A 20046-nucleotide genomic window follows, 5' to 3' on the forward strand; every position below is an offset into this window, starting at 1 on the left:
GACTGTATTCCGAAGAAGTAGAGTATCAATTTGATGACCTCAGAATTGTAATTGCTTTACAACTGGCCTCTCTGTCACCTCTGCAAGACACTAGCCTAACCACCGGGATAATTTGATGTGTAGTCAAAACACCATCTCTGCAATTAGTGGACAGCCTGCTCTACCTCCTGAGCAGCAGGCATCCAGGTGGAGAGTGAAATAAACAATGAGGGGTGTTCATTGTTACAATGTACATACTATTGTAGTGTAGAGGGCACTTACCGTCAAAGCAAAGCTCTTAAATTACATTTCAGTCGACACTCATGAAGAATGAAATCTTGCCATTTGATTACTAATAAAGACGTCATAGTAGAGCTGCTTCTCTTCATTTTGAAAGGAACCAGCTGAAATGGTTCAGGTATCTGATCAGGATGTCTGCTGGATGCCCTGGACATGTCCCCACTGGAAAAAAAATCAAGCGCCAGAGGATAGATGGATGAATGAAAGTGTACAATGTGTGTATGTGCCATTATGATGTGTCCACTTATTCTAATGTATGGGAGACACACCACCACTGTGACCATGTTGTGTGCCCATTGGAATGGGCACTGTTGTCTTTGTCTAGGCCGTAATCCATCACCTAGAGGTGTGTTTATGTGTCTGTGTCAGTCTATGTGTGTGGTCTGCCAGAGACTGATAAAGAATGTCCATCTCTTCTGCTCAGTTTGTGACACCTGCTATCAAAGGAGGAAGGGCTTTCCAGAGATAGATAGTGGTGGCAGCATTTTTGCAGCACAGACATAAATCAGTACGAGATTATAGTTCGGTAGCCATTCTCCATTGTTTTGACCTCACAAGTCAGAGATGTTAGGGGTTATTGAAACCATTCCAGTGTTGTTATTCTCACTTGGATCTCAGAAAAATTAGAGAAAGATAGGATTTGTTTTTATCTTCTGCTTCCTTTCCCAACCGCTGATTTCTTTCACACAGCTAAACCTTTTGCTTCCTTCTTTGCAAATTGGCTGCTACACACCATACACATTCATATAGCGAAGGCGGCCCACATGCATGTAAATCTGCATGTAAACTAAAAATAGACACTGCACTACATGTAAAAGCTCACGACGTATACACATGCATAGAAATACAGTTCATGCTTGTATTACTCTTCCCCTCCATTCCCATAACCCTGAGCTGTTGGGGCCATTGTGTTGTTGCTGAGGATTCACATCATTGTTTGTCTCCCCCTGGCTGCTTGTGATCCCCTATAAGAACACCAAGCCCTTTGATTGGACTGCCTGACGTCCGGAGGAGATTTAGTCTTGTCATGTATTGATCAGGACTGGAGGGCTGCACATTGTGTGTTTGTGTGTATAGATGTGTCTGTTTGTTCTTTATGAGCTTGTTTTTTTTGTTCTTTGTGCCTGTATGTGGTGTGTGCATGTGTTTGTGTGTGGAGATTTTTTTTTATTGTGTGCCAGCAAACCCTTTTGGCCCCTGCACACGCCCAGGCTGTAAGCACTGCTCTTGAACTGCTAAACAGTGGCCCTGCATGTAGTGACTACTCCACAATACACCGACACTCACACCACTGAGGAGATTGTCTCGTGCAAAGAATATTTTGGCTTGTCATCCCTACAGAGAAGCACAATACTGGCCACAGTTTGGGTAATATATTTTTTAGAAATATGAATGTATGGGTGTTTTTCCTTTAAATATCTGAAATTGAGTTGAATATTCTGAACCCTACACCAGTGATGTAAAAGCACATTTATTTGTGAAAGCCACATCTACCTGTGTAAGTTGCTTCATAATTAACCAGGTTTGTAGGTATAGGATAACTGCTTAACAGCAGTTTTTTTTTCCATCAGTGCCTGGATAATAAGCGTTTTCTCATCCCCGCTCTGCTCTTTATATTTTTGAATGGCCCTTCGTGTTTCATGTGTGTGAAGAGTATTTCAGAGGTAGCTAGTTATTAAAGAGGATATCTTTTAGCTGCTCATTTGATCCCCATCTCCATGCCTAATCCTCGTCCTGTCTAAATTGGCCCTCTGGCTGCAGTGTGTGTGCATGTGTGTTTATTAGCACACACACCTTTTCCATGTGTGGTGTTTCAATAGCTTGTGTGTTTGTGTTCACCGTTCCAACCGTCTCTCCCAGACCGAAGAATGAGTGATAAAGTCACCCTCTAAACAGTGAATATCTATTAGGCTGTAAATAAAAGAATAGGATTTCCTACTGTTAGTTTATTGAGCTATTTATTCCTAAAGGGGTAAACACAACTCTCACAATCACCTAAATGACCTAACTTGCCTTACTCTTATCAGGAAACAGGATGATGTTATGGTCTTTTATGTACTCTGTCTTTATACCCACCTGAAAAGTCGAAGGATAGTGACGCTTTACAAAATGAAGGTTGGTCACAGTGAGTCCGTCTACGAAAAGTGTAAGTTAAAGGCAATTGGGGCCAACTGCTCAGTCTCCGTGGATAATCTTTCACCATTTTAATAGTCTACAGTTCCATACTATAGTCCTAAACACTCAGCGGCTCTATGGGAACAGTACCCGGTTGTGCACTGCACCTGATACATGTACTTGGAGAGAGAGGAGTGGAGATGTCTGCCGGCTATTCACGTTGTTCGTTGTGTGATTGCAACTAGTTACTGGTAAATGCCTTTGAGTGTTTTGTATGTTTTGTGTTTATGTCTGTGTATGGGTAAACGCACTGTACTTCTTGTTTGCTTGCTATAATCGTTCAAGAGCAAGTTGTACTTTGTTTTGTTTTTTTTTATTTGTTTTGTGTACTGCAAGTTCTCCTGTCTCTAGCTTTCCCTCATCTGACCATCCTATTCCAAGGTCAGCTTTTTCAGCGGGCTTACAGGGAAATGATACAGAAGATTATTGCCTCGATCAATAAGCTCAAAATGAAGCAAAGGGGAGTTACTTTATTGACTTCTCGTGTACAGTGGCAGTTTTAACATTTAATTGTCTCTCTGTATTTAGAGCAAACTCCCATTAGTGCCCGACAACTGTGCCATCCAAGCCTTCCTCGTCTCGGCTTGCCATTCACTCGGCACCATTTGAAACAGCCCCTCATAGCTTAATTATTAACAGTGTTATGCTGCCCTGTTGTACTGTGAAGACATTCAGAAAGCAAATAAATAAATGAATGGCTGTATTTTCAGTAGCTCTCTGTCTTTCTCTCTCTGATGCATGATTCCCTGTCTGTGGAGAATTTAGCAAAACTTGGGGTGCGTTTGATATCAAAGCTGTGTTTCCTCTCAGGCTTTCAATCGACAGGGCAACACCTCAGGTCCACGTTCCTACAGGGAGCGTGAGGCGAAACCGAAGAGAATCTGAGTGTGTCAAACTCAATATTCCTCCATAATGTCTAGGCCTCTCTGGCGCATGCTTGATCAATTTCATTTATTCATCTGCCAGGCAGAGCTATCCCTCTTGTTTTTCTACATCCATTTCATCATCCTCTTCTTTTTTTATTCCTTTTTCTCCTCCCCCTTCAGGCCTTGGCCAGTGAAATACTTTTAGACGTTCAAGAGGTCAAGCAGCAGTTGATGAAGAGGAGGAGGTTGAGGCAGGCCAACTCTGTGGCAGCAAAGGGCGCCCTCTCAGCCAAGTCCATGATCAAAGCCAAGTCCATTGCTGCCTCCATCCTCAATATGTCAGAGAATGATCTCGCCGACATAATGGAAACTGATCAGGTAAGGCCAAGGGACAGTGGTTCGACATTTCATGCAAAAGCTAACTTAAGGATCTATATCAAGTTTATGTTGTGCCCAGAGCACTAAACATACCTATAATAGATTTTCTGTGCTGTAAATTGTAAAACATATTAAAGTTTTTGGTTGGTGTTTTAATGATTGCACCTATGACTGAAAAAGGGGTTATATCATCAGTATTGGCTTGTAGCTTTGGGTGTTTTCTTTGTCAAGTAAAATTATATTGGTGCCAAGAAGCTACTTTGCCCTATCCTCTGGGAACATATACTTTAGATTGCCATTGGTGTGAAAGGAAGGAAATCATGAGAAACAGAAGTCTCCTGTCCTTCGTTCATTTGACCTGTGTCTGTCTACCATTCTTTATTCTTGCTGGAAATCTCTCTTTGTCTGAAGTTCTGTTATTGAGGTTTGGATAGATGTGGGCAAGTAAGCACTACTGAACAGCACTTTTGTAAAAGTGGAACAAGCACCAAGACGTGTCACTAATAAGTTGGGAAGTAGCAGAGAAGGATGTGGCACCATGTTTAAAGCCAACGTTCGTGATCTAGACAAGATAAAAAACCTGTCAACACCTGCTGCACCTGTCAGCTTAATATAAGATTTAATATGGCGCAAGTTGAGTAAGTACCACTTTTTTTTTCTTTCAGGTGAAAGTAGTCATTGAACTAACTGAAAATTCTTGCTGTTGACGGTTGGCCACTTGCAAAAGTCTGTTCTTTTCCAACTTGGTTGGCCCTCCTCTCTGCCATAGATCATACCCAGCCACGTCATCAATTAACAACTCCATGTTACAATCAGCCTCACATCCCTGGGGGCTTCCCTCCATCTATCACAAGATGAGAGAGGGCACACCAGGCACTTACTCACACTTGAAACCAATTTTAGCCTTTTGCAGCACAGCTCCACCCAGGAGATGACAGGGAACAGTTTCTCACTTGACAAAAAGTCCCCTCATCGGAGCTGAAACCTCTCTGGGTAAAATCACTCCCATCTCCTCACCACATATTTCCTCTGTTGTACTAATGGCCGTTAATGATGGGCTACTTAGTGGCTTAACAGCAGCATGTTTATCTTTTCGGTCCATCCTCGCCAAAGAAGGTTGAAGGTTACAACTTGGTTTTCAAGGTTAAGGTTACTATTAATTTAGGTTTGGGATTAGGGATTTGGTTGATGGTGAAGGATAGGGCGTTATGTCAACAGGCTACTCTGAAGTAGACAGACCTGTGCATGAATGTTGCTTGTAACGGGAAAAAAATACATTGTACACAAGGATTTTTTACATAGGAGGAGATGCCAGCTTGGGATGGGGGTACCTCAGGGTTAAATCAGTCAAATACTTTAGGGGTATGGATATGTACTTGTGATGATTAAAACATGCATTTACACGATATAATTACCTGCAGTCTGATCTCAGCCCTATATATGATACAGCATTGAAAATTACTTGGAGTTTTGTCAGAGCCGAACTTCATGTTATTTGTTTCAGAGCTGCGATTTATCTGAACTCGTCCCTCAAAAAATATGAGGCACTTCTGTATGATCTTTGTAGATTGTGTGTTTTTCGCTCAACTTGAGAACGTCACACGAGTTTGTTAGGGTGTCCCAGCAGTCTTCAACAAGTCCAACGCATTGCAAGCATATTCATTTATTCACTTGGTTGTGCGATACCAGTGTGCTGAATGAGAGTTCAAGGCTCAGCGGGATTGCTTTTACTTTTCTCTTTTACTTTTAAATGAGAATACCGCATTGCCAGCATACTTTCTTTCCTTTAGTTTGGCAGGTGCCACACGTCAAGAATATTTGCAGAAGTTTCGAACATTGTAGGGCTCTGGTGCTTGGTTTTGAAATCAATGCATTTTTGAATTTCAGGCTTATCAGAATTTTTAAATGAATTATTCCTGGTCTTGGTTATATTTTAGAAGTATTTTGGTAATAGATGACCTTCATGTAATGACAACCATCTTTTCCAAAGGCTACATGTTTTCTGTCCTCCAGAGCTTTAGTCTTAGCTTGTTGATCTTTTCTTCCAAAAATAAAAAGATGCAAGAAAAAAGACTTTACTGAAATGCTTTTTACTTAACATAAATGCCATTTTGACTGGCCTGTTTTTGATTATTTACTTATTATTGACTGTTTATAAAAATTAACAAAGCCTCCCAAAGTCACCCATCATCATGTTAAGGCTTCCTTGACAGGAGTTTTGAAGTTTAGTGTGGTGACTCCAGTCATCGCCATCTTCAGAGTGCTGTCTCCTCTTGACTCCCAGCTAATCCAAAACTGAGCAGAGAGGTAAAGGGTGAGTGAAGCTGAGACGTGGATGACATATTTCTGGGCCATGGACTGTCCTGTGATGGCACCCACCTGTCACCTAAGCTGGCCAGTTCCTTTAATTATGTGCTACATTAAGCCTTAATACATCTTGAATGGGTGAGGTGCCCTACTGTTCAAAGGTTTGGGGTCACCCAGACAATTTCATGTTTTCCATGAAAACTCACACTTTTATTCATGTGCTAACATAACTGCACAAGGGTTTTCTAATCATCAATTAGCCTTTCAACACCATTAGCTAACACAATGTAGCATTAGAACACAGGAGTGATGGTTGCTGGAAATGTTCCTCTGTACCCCTATGGAGATATTCCATTAAAAATCAGCCGTTTCCAGCTCGAATAATCATTTAACACATTAACAATGTCTAGACTGGATTTTGAAAAATTGGAAAAAAAACAGCTTTTCCTTCAAAAATAAGGACATTTGTAAGTGACCCCAAACTTTTGAACGGTAGTATATATGAAGGTTTCCTTCACACACAGTCATCATTAACTGGGAAATCACTTATAGACCCAAACCGATTTGCGTATCAGACCGTAACATGTTTTTTTCTTCTTAAAAATTTGGCATTTCAACATGTGGGTCTATTGGGATAGACTCATATTTGAAGCCAGCCTTAAGTGGCCCTCTGAGGAACTGCAATTTTTGCCAGTTCAATTCATTTTTCAACCCTGAAGGATGATGATGGCTATTGACAACATATCACAGAAATTAGAGCACCTTTGTTCTAAAATGATCCCATTTGAATAGAGACTTGATGTGTTTTGTGTGTAGTTGTATTTATTAATTAATATTCAAATCTTTCACAAATCACTTACAGCTACTCCACTACACAAACACACCAAAGATTGTTTCTACATGCACACCAGAAAGGATTGTAAGTGTGCTCAAACATGCCCACTTAACCCATATTTTTTCACTTGTATCACGCTGCTTACTGTTATTTGCCTCTGTCCATTCCATAGAGGGCAACAGAGCACCAGAAAGGCCCAAGCAGCTCCCGGCTCCCTGGGTAACTTGTTGTTGAGTTAATGATCCAGATGTAATAAGGTTATAATTGCCAGGCCAGTTTGTTTTGCACCTAATGTAAGATGGAGGGTCAGTGCTTCGTTATATTTCTACCAAGGGTGGACAAGCACTCTCACTCTTGTGCATGTACAGTCTTTTAAACACCGTGTTCACCCGTGTTGTGAGAAGTTTCAAAGTAGCAGTCACAAAAAGGCCTCTCTGTCTCAGTTCCTTTTCTCTCTCATTAATATAACCACACACTTGCTCCGACCTTGCTCTTTATCTAGTTCTCAGTTACTCAAGCATCATTCTCTAATTAGGCAATCTAGCACTGCTGCTACTCACCAAAGCTTATATATAGCGGGGAGCAGACAGCTGGGGAACAACATGCAGAGGCACATACTTAATCCAAATGCCACCTCTCCAGACGTGTGAATTGGGTTCTTGCAGTCTTTCGTCATGCATACTATGACATGGTCAGAGTTGCACAGGTAATGTGTGGTGAGATGTGACTTATGTATAGAAAAGTCCTTTCAGCCCTCTCATTCACAAAAAAAACCACATCTCATTGGGAATATGCGTGTAGTTGACTGCTTTAGATAAGAGGTGGCAATGATTCAAAACACGTCATTTAAGTAGCTGATTATTTAAATGCCAATTTATTCTCAGCTGAAGAAAAACACAGACGCTCATATCAATAGTGCTATGGATGCTGTGTAATCATCACCTGAAGCAAATGTAATTGCCGTTCATATAAAGTTTGCGTGAGCCCCTTTGCAAGCTTGTATTATTGTTTAGAAGCCACCTCAGACTTCACAGGTTTGTGCCAGTAGGTTCTCCATTCTGTTTAACACACACACACACACTCACTCAATCCCTTACTCACTCACACTTTTCCTCTCCTGCCCTTCCTGTTTCCCAGTGAGGCAGAACAAGGCTCGTCACATCATTTCCAGTAGCAACAGTCGGGGTTGAAGTGAGGAGGTATCACATTAGTGCTGAGGTGTCCATGGCCACACAGCCGCTCCTCGCCCCAATTAGCAGTAACAAGGCTACAACTCTATTAGGTCTTTATACACAAGTAGTATGCAAAGGTATACCGGCGTATCCTGCCATTGAGTCTCCAGAGAGCTTCTTCAAGGTCCTGGCTGGTGTGATGCTACATTTCTGCCCTTTAGCAGCAGATTTGAAGAGGCCAGCGTTAAGATACTGTAGCGTGTTCTCTTTACAAACCTCATACTTTGATGATGATTGAATTGACATTTTTGTACAACTTATCCACTGAAAAAATTGTCCTATGATTTATTGAAAGTATTTTCTCTAAAAATCTGAATGATTCTCCATCTCTGTGTGTCTGTTTCACTCCCCTGTCATTTGAATGCATTGATATGTATTTGCTGTTTTTCTTGCAGGGGACTGCAGCCTACTTACAGAGTCACAGAGACCAGGAGTGGCTGGACAACCTAAACCGCATCCTCCAACAGAAGGTCAGACTCACCCACCTGCAGTAATGATGATATAATCTACTCATTCCTGCACAGCCATTTGAATGCAGCACTGTGGCACTCTAAAAAAAAAAAGTGCATTTTGTGAAGATATGCAAAAACACGCACTAACTTTATTTCCCTTAAGATTTTAATTACAACTGGAACTTTATTGTATTTGCTTTATTTTAGTAAAGAATATAATTGGTTGTCACTGCATTAATAGAACTGGCCATTACCAGGAGGCGGAGCAGGTCTTCTTTTTTAAGTATCATGCAGCAGGGAGAGCAGACATGACAGAAGTGCTAATTGTTAATACAGTCTAATACGGTGCAGCTATGTTAACCTATTTCATCCCAAACACAATGAAACCCTTTTCCTATAGAATAAAGTGTATTTGCCTAAACTGTGCATTATTTTGGTAAAAGATGGGACTTAGAAATCATAAGCACTTCAGTAAAAAGACAGCTAGACTTCACTTTATGGTTCCTGAAGACATTTCTTCTCTCATCCAGTAGGTTTCTTCTGTAGTAAACTAAGCTCTAAGGATGAGCATTATTGAAATTCTACACAGATAAATGGATAAATGCTGATATATATTTATGGTTAAACTGTGCGCAAAGTTATTACTGCCAAGAGTTAGTTTTTTAATGTTATTTGTGCAATACCTAAAATTTATTTTGTGACATTATTTTTTGGTTTTCTAATTGAGTTTCATCATTGTTTATTTAAACCTTGAGATCAGTTTTAGGGTTGAATGACAATATTATCCTGTCAGTCTACCTATAAAAAAATAATATGCTTTATAATTTTATTTTTTGTGCAGCTGGAGGGAACCATGATTTCTAGTGGCTTTATTTTTGTGTTGGCATTTCCATACTGGTTAGCATAATGTGGCACTGCTTTGTCAGTCTTCAGTACAGAAAAATTTGGGTATTGCTTTCACCCAAATACAGTAAATGGAGGATGAATTTTAGTTCCCACCCCAATGATCCTGCTCTAGGCTCTGGAAAAAAAAAACAATGATGCAAAAGATAAAACAAAGAAAAGCAACTACATCCTCACTGTGTGTTGGAGTCTTTGTGTGCACACAGCCACTCATCTGTGAGTGCTCTGCTGGAGCTTTGCTCGAGTGCTGTCAACGTCTGCTCGCTGTGATATGTGTATGATTGAGAGTGTCGAGTATGTATGTGTGTCTTGTCTGTGTTCTTGTCAGCGGCTGCCGCAGGCACTCATGCGTCGCCTCCGCACCACGACACACACCAGACACTGTTCTCTTGTTCCCCAGATCTTCTTCTGACCTTTCCACCTTCCTCTCCCCCTCCCACACTAACACACACACAACACTCTACTGAATCCATGTTTTTCCCTTCTAGCTGGACAGCTCTCAGTCCCTGCTCTGTCTCTCTGCCATCCTCCACTGTCCCGCATTCCTCTCTCTCTCACTCTCCCTCTCTTTCTTACTCTCTCTCTCTGGCTCAGACCCCGAGGCAGCTTGTTAGTGGGGAACTAAATATTGATTTGGCGGGCCTGTCGATGCCGGGAGAATGAGCTAGTGTCCACCAGAGACCTCGGCACCGGCAGCCTGCTATCGACGTTTTCCGTGGGCAGAACAGGGGTGGTGGAGGGGGGGCTGGCGCTGGTGTGCAGAGTGGAGGAGGAGAAGAGCGGAGTATGACAAGGCTGAGACTCGCCCCCAGGTCCCTGTGGGGACCGCTGGGACCACCGCAGTCATCCCCCTTCACTGAAACAGACTTTTTCTATCCCCTTTCAAGTCCATCTTGTTTTGTTTTTTGTTTATTTATTTATTTATAATTTTCTTCTCTCCTCTCTATCTGGCAGTTTCCTCTCACTGTCTGATTTTTAAAAGCATATTGTCATATCAAGTGGACAACAAGCTCTGTCTTTTTTGTATTTTTGTCTTTTTCTGGGGGCGTCTCACATGCTAAGAGAACAGAGGAAATCTCTATAAGGATTCTTGCTGCTGGTTAATGAGGTAGATCTCCTAATTTTCTGTATTTAAGACCACTGTGATTAGGTGCCTATGCTATGTGCAGGCTGATGCTGAGAAGCCAACATTTTCTAGTGAGCGCACTTGAAGAACTCTCATACTGAACCCCCTTGGTTTCTCTACTATCTGTCATAGCTTATGAAAGGCTCACCAAGCAGAACATCTGTGAAGTGGAATGGCCTGGCCTGTCACCCTGCCTGTGACACTAATAACACACTCCCCTAATAGTGATATGATCTTACCCGGAGCTGCACTCACCCTCTCTTCTTTGGATAAAAAGACACAGAGACAGAAATAGACCCAGTGAAAGGAAAGATGAGAGAGATCCATGTCCTTAACTGGCTGGCTGTCACTGAAAGAGGATGAGGATGTGTCCATCTGTGCGCGTGTATGTCTGGAAATGTGTACATATTTGTGTGTACGTTCACACTCACGACAGACTCATCTTGTCACTGTCAGTGCCTAATGGAGCTGCCAGTGGGACAGCACTTTATTATCTCAGTGGCCCTGTCAATAGCAAACCCATCACTCACACTGCACGCGTGTGTGTCTGTGTGTGTCTGTGTGTGTTTGCAGACGCGAAATGGCTCATGAGAGGTGTGTGTACAGTATCTGTGTCTCTGTGTGTTTGGACCATTGTTCGCAATCACTGTCATGTGCTGCCACATGTCAGCATAACAAGAAAAGAGAGACATCCGCAACATACTTGCAAACTTTAAGTTGCGGACTTGAAGATATGTGATGTTTTATGTGCAGGATTACTTTCCCTTCATGCCAAAGAAGTGCCATAGATTTCTGGAGCCCCCACACCGCTGCCCCACATGTCCACTCAAAATGAAATGAAACATTGCATTCATTTCCTCGTCTCTCACCTCCACTGGTGAGTTAATGAAATCAAACCCTATGCCTCTCAGTAGAGAGCCACCATAAGCAGCGCTCCATAGCCAGAATCAAGGGACGATGCTATCTAATAATCATGAGCAGGCCAGGGGGTGTACTGTATGGCTCCACCGCAACCTACCATGAATAAGGCCAGCAGTGAAGATGGAGTGTCCATGTGGGCCATGGGGTCCAGGCACCGGCCCGGGGAAGCATTGATTTAATTGCCTTTGGTTTATTTGTGGAGTCCTAATTATTGACTGGAGGTAGAATTTAATGGGCCAAGTCTTTATGAAGACAGGGAAATGACTGGCTTCTGCTGCTGGCCAATAATGAACAGGAGGAGCATATGCATGCAAGCGAGTGCACATGCACGCAAACACACACGTTCCCTCCAGATCATTTTTCAGACTCATTTTGTACACACACATACCTATCTCAAGCCTCATGACAGCATAATAACATTTAAAAAGTCATTGACTCTGTTGATTTCTTTATGAGAGGACAGTGGTTTGGTTTACTGGTATGGGGTGGCGCTGAGGGCCTGCTAATATTTACCTCACAATCACACCCAGGGGAGACGTACAAGCATCACTTCTTATCAGCCTCCCAGCTATAACAAGCAGGTGAACATTACATTAAGACAGTGGTAGAGGCAGGCTGGACCAATCTGGACTGGACTTGTTATAAAACATCAAAGGCGTTTATGGATAGTCTCCAGGGCTGAAATAATTCCTGTAATTTCAAACCCTTATCAAACTTTAGGGAGGGTTTTGCTGTAGCTCCTTTCTACAGTGGTAAATGGTATTAAATAGCAGACTTTGTTCATGTCACGTCTTGCCAAAGCTTCTCAGCATATTGGTACGTCCTTGGGGCATTACATCATTAACCCTTGGTTTTAAACATATCAGTGACTCCGTTGCCTTACAGTGCTGATGTGCAAAGAAACTTTTCTATTGTTGGCACTGTGAGGGTGAGGGGTAGTGTGTTGTGTTGTGTGGCTCATTATGCCTCTGTAATGACAAGGAACAGCTTCGAGTCCTACACTTCTCTCTGAAGGAAAGTGACTCTAATTAAGCCTCGTTTAATGATTGAGCTAATTAAATCAGCCACTCTTTTTTTGTCTCTGTAAGTGTGTTTGTATGTGTGTGGAGGGGACTTGAGCCAAGCCTTTGTACTATAAATATGTCACTGCAACAGTGGTTGGGACTGGGAGGAGGTTCCCAAGAGAAGAACTGGTGTTATAATTGTTAATATCAAGAGCGCCCTTTTTTTGGTACGTTCTGCTTGCATTTGAGAGAAATAACAAGCGCAGATTCAGCTTATTGGTCCTTAGTCATTAAGGCAAGCTACAGTATTGCACATAACATTTTCCAACAGATGACTCTGATCGAGGTTGGTAGAACATGTGAATGATCTTTTTTGTTTTCCTTGATGCATGTTGCTGTTTTGGTGCCAGTCTGCTTGCACCCAATAGTAGTCCTGTGGAACACAGTGGACTCTTTAAGTCAGCACAGAAAGAGAGTTAATGATAAAAGTGGACATTTCCTGACTGAATAAATGACTAGATGTGTCGATTTCCTGTATGTCACCAAACAAATATTGAAAAGCAATACATCTGGGCTGCTGTTTGCTCTGTATGTGACAGTTTGCCGCCAGCACAGCCACTTTTGTTGACTGTAACTGCTTCCCAGTACATTACCTTGGTCAATGAGCCGTACTGTTAAGTTGTTATGTTCTTGATTGCTGAATTCTACCTAAAGGTTGCATCTCTTTTGTATGGATATCACCTTTCTATATTTATACCCCCATCATGCCTGAATCACCTCATTTTCACACCTAATGAGTAGGAACCTGAAACAAAGACCCGGTGCTTTCCTGTGTTTAATCTAGGGTGTATTTAGGTCAGATCCCTAACAAATGCATGTTGCACACCGAAGTGATGTTTCCAAACAACGTATCAAGAAAAGGAGAGATTTTTAATTACAGTATTTGTGGCCCCAAGTGTCCAATTCCCTTTCATATCAGTCTCTAGTGGCCTAAAGGGGAGAAAAGAGAGGGATCTGCTGTGCTGCAGGGGTAGGTAATTACGAAGAAGAGCTAGAGAATAGGCTTGTCGGTGCTTTAGTGATTTTCTTACCTGAGCCCCTCTTTGCAAATGTGACATATTCATTATTGGAGATAATCAAATGCAAGACTTTTTAGTATGGTGCCTTTGTGCTTTTTTTAATCTATTTATCATGTTGTTGTTGTTGTTATTCCCCCGTTTGATAAATTTGATTTTCAAACAAAAGTGAGAAGATCAAAGATCAAAGAGCTGTTTTTCCCCCTCTGTGATAAAACTACTGTAACTACTTCTCCCTTACCTTGACTAGTGGCCTAGATTGGAGATGACTAACTAGCCAGGGACAAAGATTTATCGCAGCTATCTTTTATCCTTTTGAAAACCCTGAGATTATACCAGTTAATTCTGACATTTTGTATGGTCATAATGTAGCACTCCCGTAAGACTTTTAAAGGCCTAAATGTTGCTTTTTTTTATGGAGTCCTGGCTTAAGCAGCATCTACCTAATTTTTACATAACTGTTAACAGGTACATTGGCCATTAAAAAGCTGAGAAGAAACACAATTTTTTTAGTACTCACAGATGTAGCCTCTTATATCTCTTTTGACTCTCTGATTCCCCCTCCCTCCTCATTCTTACTCATTTAGATATCCAGCAGCCTGACTCATTCTCTACAACTACTCACAAATTGGGCCCTTGGAAATAATTGTGCTAACCCGTTCTGAGGGAGAAGACAAAAGAGCTGGAATGATCGATCTTTTATGAAAAAAAAGTTCTTGTGTGTAATGCCACGACCAGACAATGGTCACTGGAGTGCTGCAACTTTGAGCTGCTCCTTGCCTTGAGGTGTGCCCCAGGCTGTAGAATAGCAATGTCATTTAATTGGCTCATAAAAACACCTTTTGCTTGCAGCTCCTGTCCTTGTATTCACACACACACATACACATTTATATATATTTATATATAAATATATATATATATATATATTTATAAATGTATGTCTGTGTGTGTGTTGCTGTAGACACACACACACATACACACACACTTGTCAGTGTCAGTGGCTTTACACGTCAGTTCACTTCTGAAACATGTTCGTGAAATCATACCTAGACAAAAGGTCTGCTCTGCAGGGCCTGTTGAATAGTAATAGGTGTGAGTTAACATGGCTTAATGCTACAGTAGCTATTTTGGTGTTGCCAAAGGGGACAGGGCCTCTTGCAAAACAGCGGTTGTGTTGCTTAGCGCTGATGCTGGTCCTAGCTAGCTCTGCCAAAGGGGACAGGGGCCCAGCTAAATCAACTGTAGCATAACATTAGTGCCAGTTCTTAACACTGCCTTAAGCAGCCCAGGGGATCCAGTAGAGCAGCTGCATCACAGCTTACCTCCAACCATCCTGCAGGGTATCTGTCCCCAGCCAATGTGGCAGTTAGATGAAAGGGAATGATAGTCCTGCTTATCCCATTTGTGAGCTTGTGTGTGAGTGTTTGTGTTTCCTTTACCACAATCTGCTGATGTAAGAAGCTAATCATAAGGAGATTAATCAGGACAAGACGCATTTTAATCGAATGTAATGCAATATCCATCAACCAAGAGACTGAAAGATTCTCTCACCGTACACGGTAACATTCATTATATAAACTCTAGCGGAGCTTCATGTTTATTCTGTCATGCAGCTATGATGAACTTTATGTGCTTTTTATTTCTCGTGAAGGAATTAACAGAACAAAACTGATTTAAGCCTAAATGATAATCTTTGTTGTATCTCTCTTCTGCATATTACCTGTTGTTTGTCCAATATCCAATATTCATAGACACTTTAAAAAAAGAAGGAGCTGAAAGTACGCAGACTTTGTTTGAGACTTAAATCTCCCTCCTGTTAGGTTTATCTAAATCATGTTTACCTGTTAGGGTTGTTTACCCATATTCCCATTTTGGGACTTTTAATGATCCCATCTCCGACTTGGCTGTCCCATAGAGCCTTGTGTTGGGGCTGTGTCTCTATTTTAGTGAGTTTGTTTGCATAGTTAGTGGCTCTAAGTGCAATTAGCTGATTGGAAAATGTGTGTATGTGTGTGAGACAGAAAGAGTGAACTCTCCCTGGAGGACAGAGGCAGAGGGAGATGTCTCAGCAGTTACTTCAGTGTGGTTGTTCTCTGAGGAATAGTGCTGTGTTTGATGCATCCAGTGATGCTGGAACCGGCTCCCAACTGCACAAGTGCGCACTCACACTCACACTTTCACACATACTTCCGGCCTTGTGTTCCCTGCTCCTGTTACCTTTAATGAAGAACACAAGGTATCGAGGGGCAGGAGGACTCTGGGAGTAGGTGTGTGTGTGTGTAGGTGTGTGTAAGTGATAGTTTGAAATCACATCTTTCCTGTCCTTAAAACACGTCACTGCTAGACTTTATTCCAGCATGTTATTTCATATTCCCCGATGCAGTGTTGAACATTTGAGTTTGTTGAAGCGCTTTGTGTGTTTAGTTCGTTGGCTCATGGTTTCACATTCTGTTTTATAAAATACAAACTAACAGAAACCATGATATCAAGGTTGGTGTTTTCATCTAGGCCTGTCCACTTCTCATCTCATGCCATGTGACTTGGTGAACTGCTCAGGGAAATTATTTGTTTCCGGTGCTCAAAAAAGGGGGGCTTGTAAAAAGTAGCTCATAACTTGAGGAGATTATTTATGGGTGATACAGTATGAATGCCTGCCTTTGATCAGGCGCCCTAATGACCATAAAATCCTTGTGTCGATTCAGAACAAAAACAAAATTAGCCAGAACTCTGAGGAGAGACCTGCACCCTCTTTATTATCTCTTTCCCAGCAATTCCATGATGATTAAGCAAACATTTTTAGGAAATTCCTTCATGTTCAACCTTTGTAATCCTGTATGATTTAAGGGACATCAGTTCTCATCCTCTTAATTTCCCAGTATAGATGCAGTCCAGTGAAAACACACGACAAACAATAATGTAAATGTTCCCAGTGATGTTAATTATGCCTTTAGGCACTTCTGCTAAGAAGTGATCAACTTGTGCTTCTGGGGAATGTGGAGTTTGTCTTCAACCTCATGAAAACAAAGCAGTGGCTTCCATTTTCGACATATATAGGACAGATTCACTTTTTTTTTCTTTTCTAAATCTCTCTCAAAATACTACTTACATGCTTTTATGTACACTACCAGTCAAAAATTTTAGAACACTCCAAATTTTCTAGTTTTTTTTAATAGAAAATTAAGCATGTTAATGTCTCATTGTACTCTGAAATGGAAGCATAGAACAAATAAACAAATGAAGTTTAAAAAAAATCAATTTAGAAACCAAAATGTATTCTAAACTTTTGACTCATCGAAGTAGCCTCCTTTGGCAGATAGAACAGCTGAACACACACATTATTCATTCGTTCTACAATGGAAATCAAATATTCTTCAGAAAGTTCTTCCCAACTCTGTTGCACAAATTTCCATAAACGTGTGGTTCTTGTAGGTGCTTTGCGTTCACTCTTCTGTCCAGTTCATGCCAGCTCCATGTCATTCAAGTCTGGAGACTGTGCTGACACTCCATGTTTTCAAGCTTATCGTATTGTTCTTTTTTCCTAAGGTAGTTCTGGCATAGCTTGGTCTTATGTTTTGGGTCATTATCTTGCTGTATCAAGTATGAACATACCAGAGGGTCCTGCATGGTGCTGCAGAATGCTGTGGTAGCCGTTTTGGTTCAGGGTTCCTCTCACTCTGTACAAGTCACCGACCCTGGATCCAACAAAACAGCTCCAGACCGTCACACTTCCTCCTCCTATGTTTGACAGTTGATGTCACACACTGAGGAACCATCATTTCTCCTAAACAACGGCGTACAAAAATCTTGCATGATGAATCAAAGCTTTCATATTTTGATTCATCAGTCCATAATACCTTCTTCCAGTCTTCAGTAGTCCGTTTGGGACTTTCATGGCCCATGGAAGATTCTTTTTGTTATTCTGACGTCTTAGCCATGACTTTCTTGCTGCAACTCCACCTGTCAAACCTGCAACTCCAAGTCTTCTCTTCACAGCTGAAACAGAGACTTCTTACTACGATCATTATTAAGCTGTGCTTGAAGCTGTTGTCCTGTGAGCTCCTATCACCAAGCTGTTGACTCACAGAAATTTGTCTTCTGATTCTTTTGTGGCTTTTGGTCTTCCAGACCTCTTCCTGTCAGAGTTTCTTCAGTTTCTGAGCCTTTTGATGGTGAAGAAAACTGTACTCACTGACACCTTGGCTTTCTTCTCAGTTTTTGTAGTAGGAAAGACCTCCATTTTTAAGTGTTTTGATGGTGTGTCTCTCTTCTATTGTTAATTGCCTTTTCCTCACCATTTTTATAGCAACACACTACTTTCTGCAGTACTGTACTGTTCAAATAATGCTCTGGAGGGTTTGGTGCCACAATGTGTTCCCACACTACATTTATGCAGACAGAGGGGGTTGTAAGTAATCAAGAAAAGTTGGGACACCTGTAGGATTTGGTAGCACCAGCTTTCAAGGCTTGAACAACATCCACTGCTGCAGAACAGCTTTAAGATGTTAACCCATTTCTTGTTCCCTGAAAAGTACATGTTTTGTATAATTCTGAAATGTCCATTATTTTTCAGTTTTGGATAACCTTTCCTTTTTGTTTAACCTCTGGCAGTTCACCTCTTACCTTTGTACCATTTCAAGCTATTCATTGGACTTGAACTACTTGAATTTCAATTAAAAACTGGGAAAATTGGAGCGTTCTAAGTTTTCACTGGTAGTGTATATTAACACATTTTTGCTGCTGTAGTTCTTCCTACTCCCACATTGGAAATGAGAATAACATTTCTGACACAATTCCAATGCAAGATCAGGGATCTTCCATCTGCCAGTATGGACTGGAGAAACAATTACAATGTCAGACATACACATGAGACTGACCATTTGACTTAATATTCAAGAATCATGCATGATCACTGAACAAACATGGAAACTTAGGAAAAGTGAGTTGTGTAATTAGGCTTTGAAACTGCTGCTATGTAGCCAGCTTTGTGAATTGCCTTGTCAAAACACTCAACGTGAATTGTCCCACTGAAGTTTCACAAGTCCTAAGGCCCCATCTGGGGTTCGCTAGTTTCACAAAACAGCAAACAGGCTCTCTGAAAAGCTGCCAGGTGTCAAAAATCAGATTTTTTTTTTTTTAAAGTAGTTGTGCATTTATGTGTTTTCCTCGTTTTCTCTAACCCCTTCCACCCCCACACCCTTTTCCTATCCTCCCCTCCCCTGCAGATCCCCTCTGCTGGCCAGCTAATGGAGGCTGTGCGCGTGAAGATGAAGGAGAGGAAAGTGCTGACAGAAGAGCTGGCCACGCTCGCAACACCAGTCAGCGAAAAAGCCTGACTCCCTGGGCTGAGGCTGGGAAAACTGTCATCCTCTTCTTTTTCTCCCTCCCTTTTTCTCTCCCTCCCCAGTTCCCACTCAGTGGGAGCTGGGCTGAGCCAAGCTGAGCCGGGGCAGCAGAACCAATATTTGTGAGAAAAGCACTGTCGACTCACTCTAGGCCACAGGCTCAACACAGCACCCCGGCTTTTGTAAATGAGCCCTCGACATCTGTGTTAGCACTCACTGCACTATGTCTATCAGACAGGCCCTTTAGTGCCAAGCTAATTTACAGGGCAGCCGCTCTCCTCCACTCTCACTGCAGACCTGGGGTGATAAGGCAAATGCTTACACTAATGTTAAAGTTACACGCTTTTTCTTTCTTTTCTTTTTTTACTTTCTTTTATCTCCTCTCCTAATTTATTTGGCACCTCGAGGACCTTAGGGTGCAGAGATTTGACCTCGCAATGCCAAGTCAACACTTTGAGAAAGTCCAGTGCAGCTCAGAACAGAATATCCGCCGAAAAAGGTTAAATCTATTTAGCAAACTGCTCTTCGAGATCCTGTTCAGTGATTGAAGCCAACAATTGTTTCATATTTTCAAATCCACTGCGTGTATTTATTTTTGAAGTATGTTAACTTTATAGATGGTGAAGATTGGTGACTTCCTCTGTTCATTTTTTCTGTTGATAATTTATGTTAAATGACAGCTGCTTTTTAATTAAAAAAAACCCTTTTAATATCCAAATAAAAGCTCATTTGACTTATTTCTGCCTTCTGTCCTTTAAAGACTGTTGAATTGCTTTGATTTTTATCACCATGTCTAAATGTTCTCTCATATTTTGCTCGTTCCAGCAGCTCAAAGGACTGTCAGTCAGTGTGTGATGGTGATGGCGGACACTCTGCAGGGCAGCAGGGTTCTCACACCTCTGACATGATTGACAGCTGCCTGTTGGCATGGTTCCTGTCTGTAACAAGTGACCCCCGCTGTTGACATCATTAATAAGGGTTCGGATGAGCACACACATACAGAGCGGTGGTGCATCAGAGGAATGGTTCCATCCTTGACACAGCTACCTCCAATCCCTTTTATCTGTTTCCCTTTTCCTCCCTCTGTTGTTATTCATTTAGAATATTAAACCATGATCCTGGTCTCCTCTGTCCTTGAGCTGGCATCACA

The 20046-nt window shown here is 41.6% G+C and overlaps 1 protein-coding gene across 1 annotated transcript in view; it reads left to right on the plus strand.

The window, feature by feature from the left end:
* Positions 1 to 19633, plus strand: part of cntln (centlein, centrosomal protein) — a 90251-nt gene extending 70618 nt beyond the window's left edge. Inside the window, exons 25-27 of the mRNA XM_051945974.1 lie at positions 3501 to 3698; positions 8468 to 8542; positions 18777 to 19633. Of these exons, the coding sequence (XP_051801934.1) occupies positions 3501 to 3698; positions 8468 to 8542; positions 18777 to 18887 (384 nt within the window). The 3' untranslated portion in view covers positions 18888 to 19633. The remainder of the gene's footprint in view (positions 1 to 3500; positions 3699 to 8467; positions 8543 to 18776) is intronic.
* Positions 19634 to 20046: the final 413 nt, after the last annotated feature.

The sequence above is a fragment of the Acanthochromis polyacanthus genome, chromosome 3, assembly GCF_021347895.1.
Source record: "Acanthochromis polyacanthus isolate Apoly-LR-REF ecotype Palm Island chromosome 3, KAUST_Apoly_ChrSc, whole genome shotgun sequence".
Taxonomy (NCBI): Eukaryota; Metazoa; Chordata; class Actinopteri; family Pomacentridae; genus Acanthochromis; species Acanthochromis polyacanthus.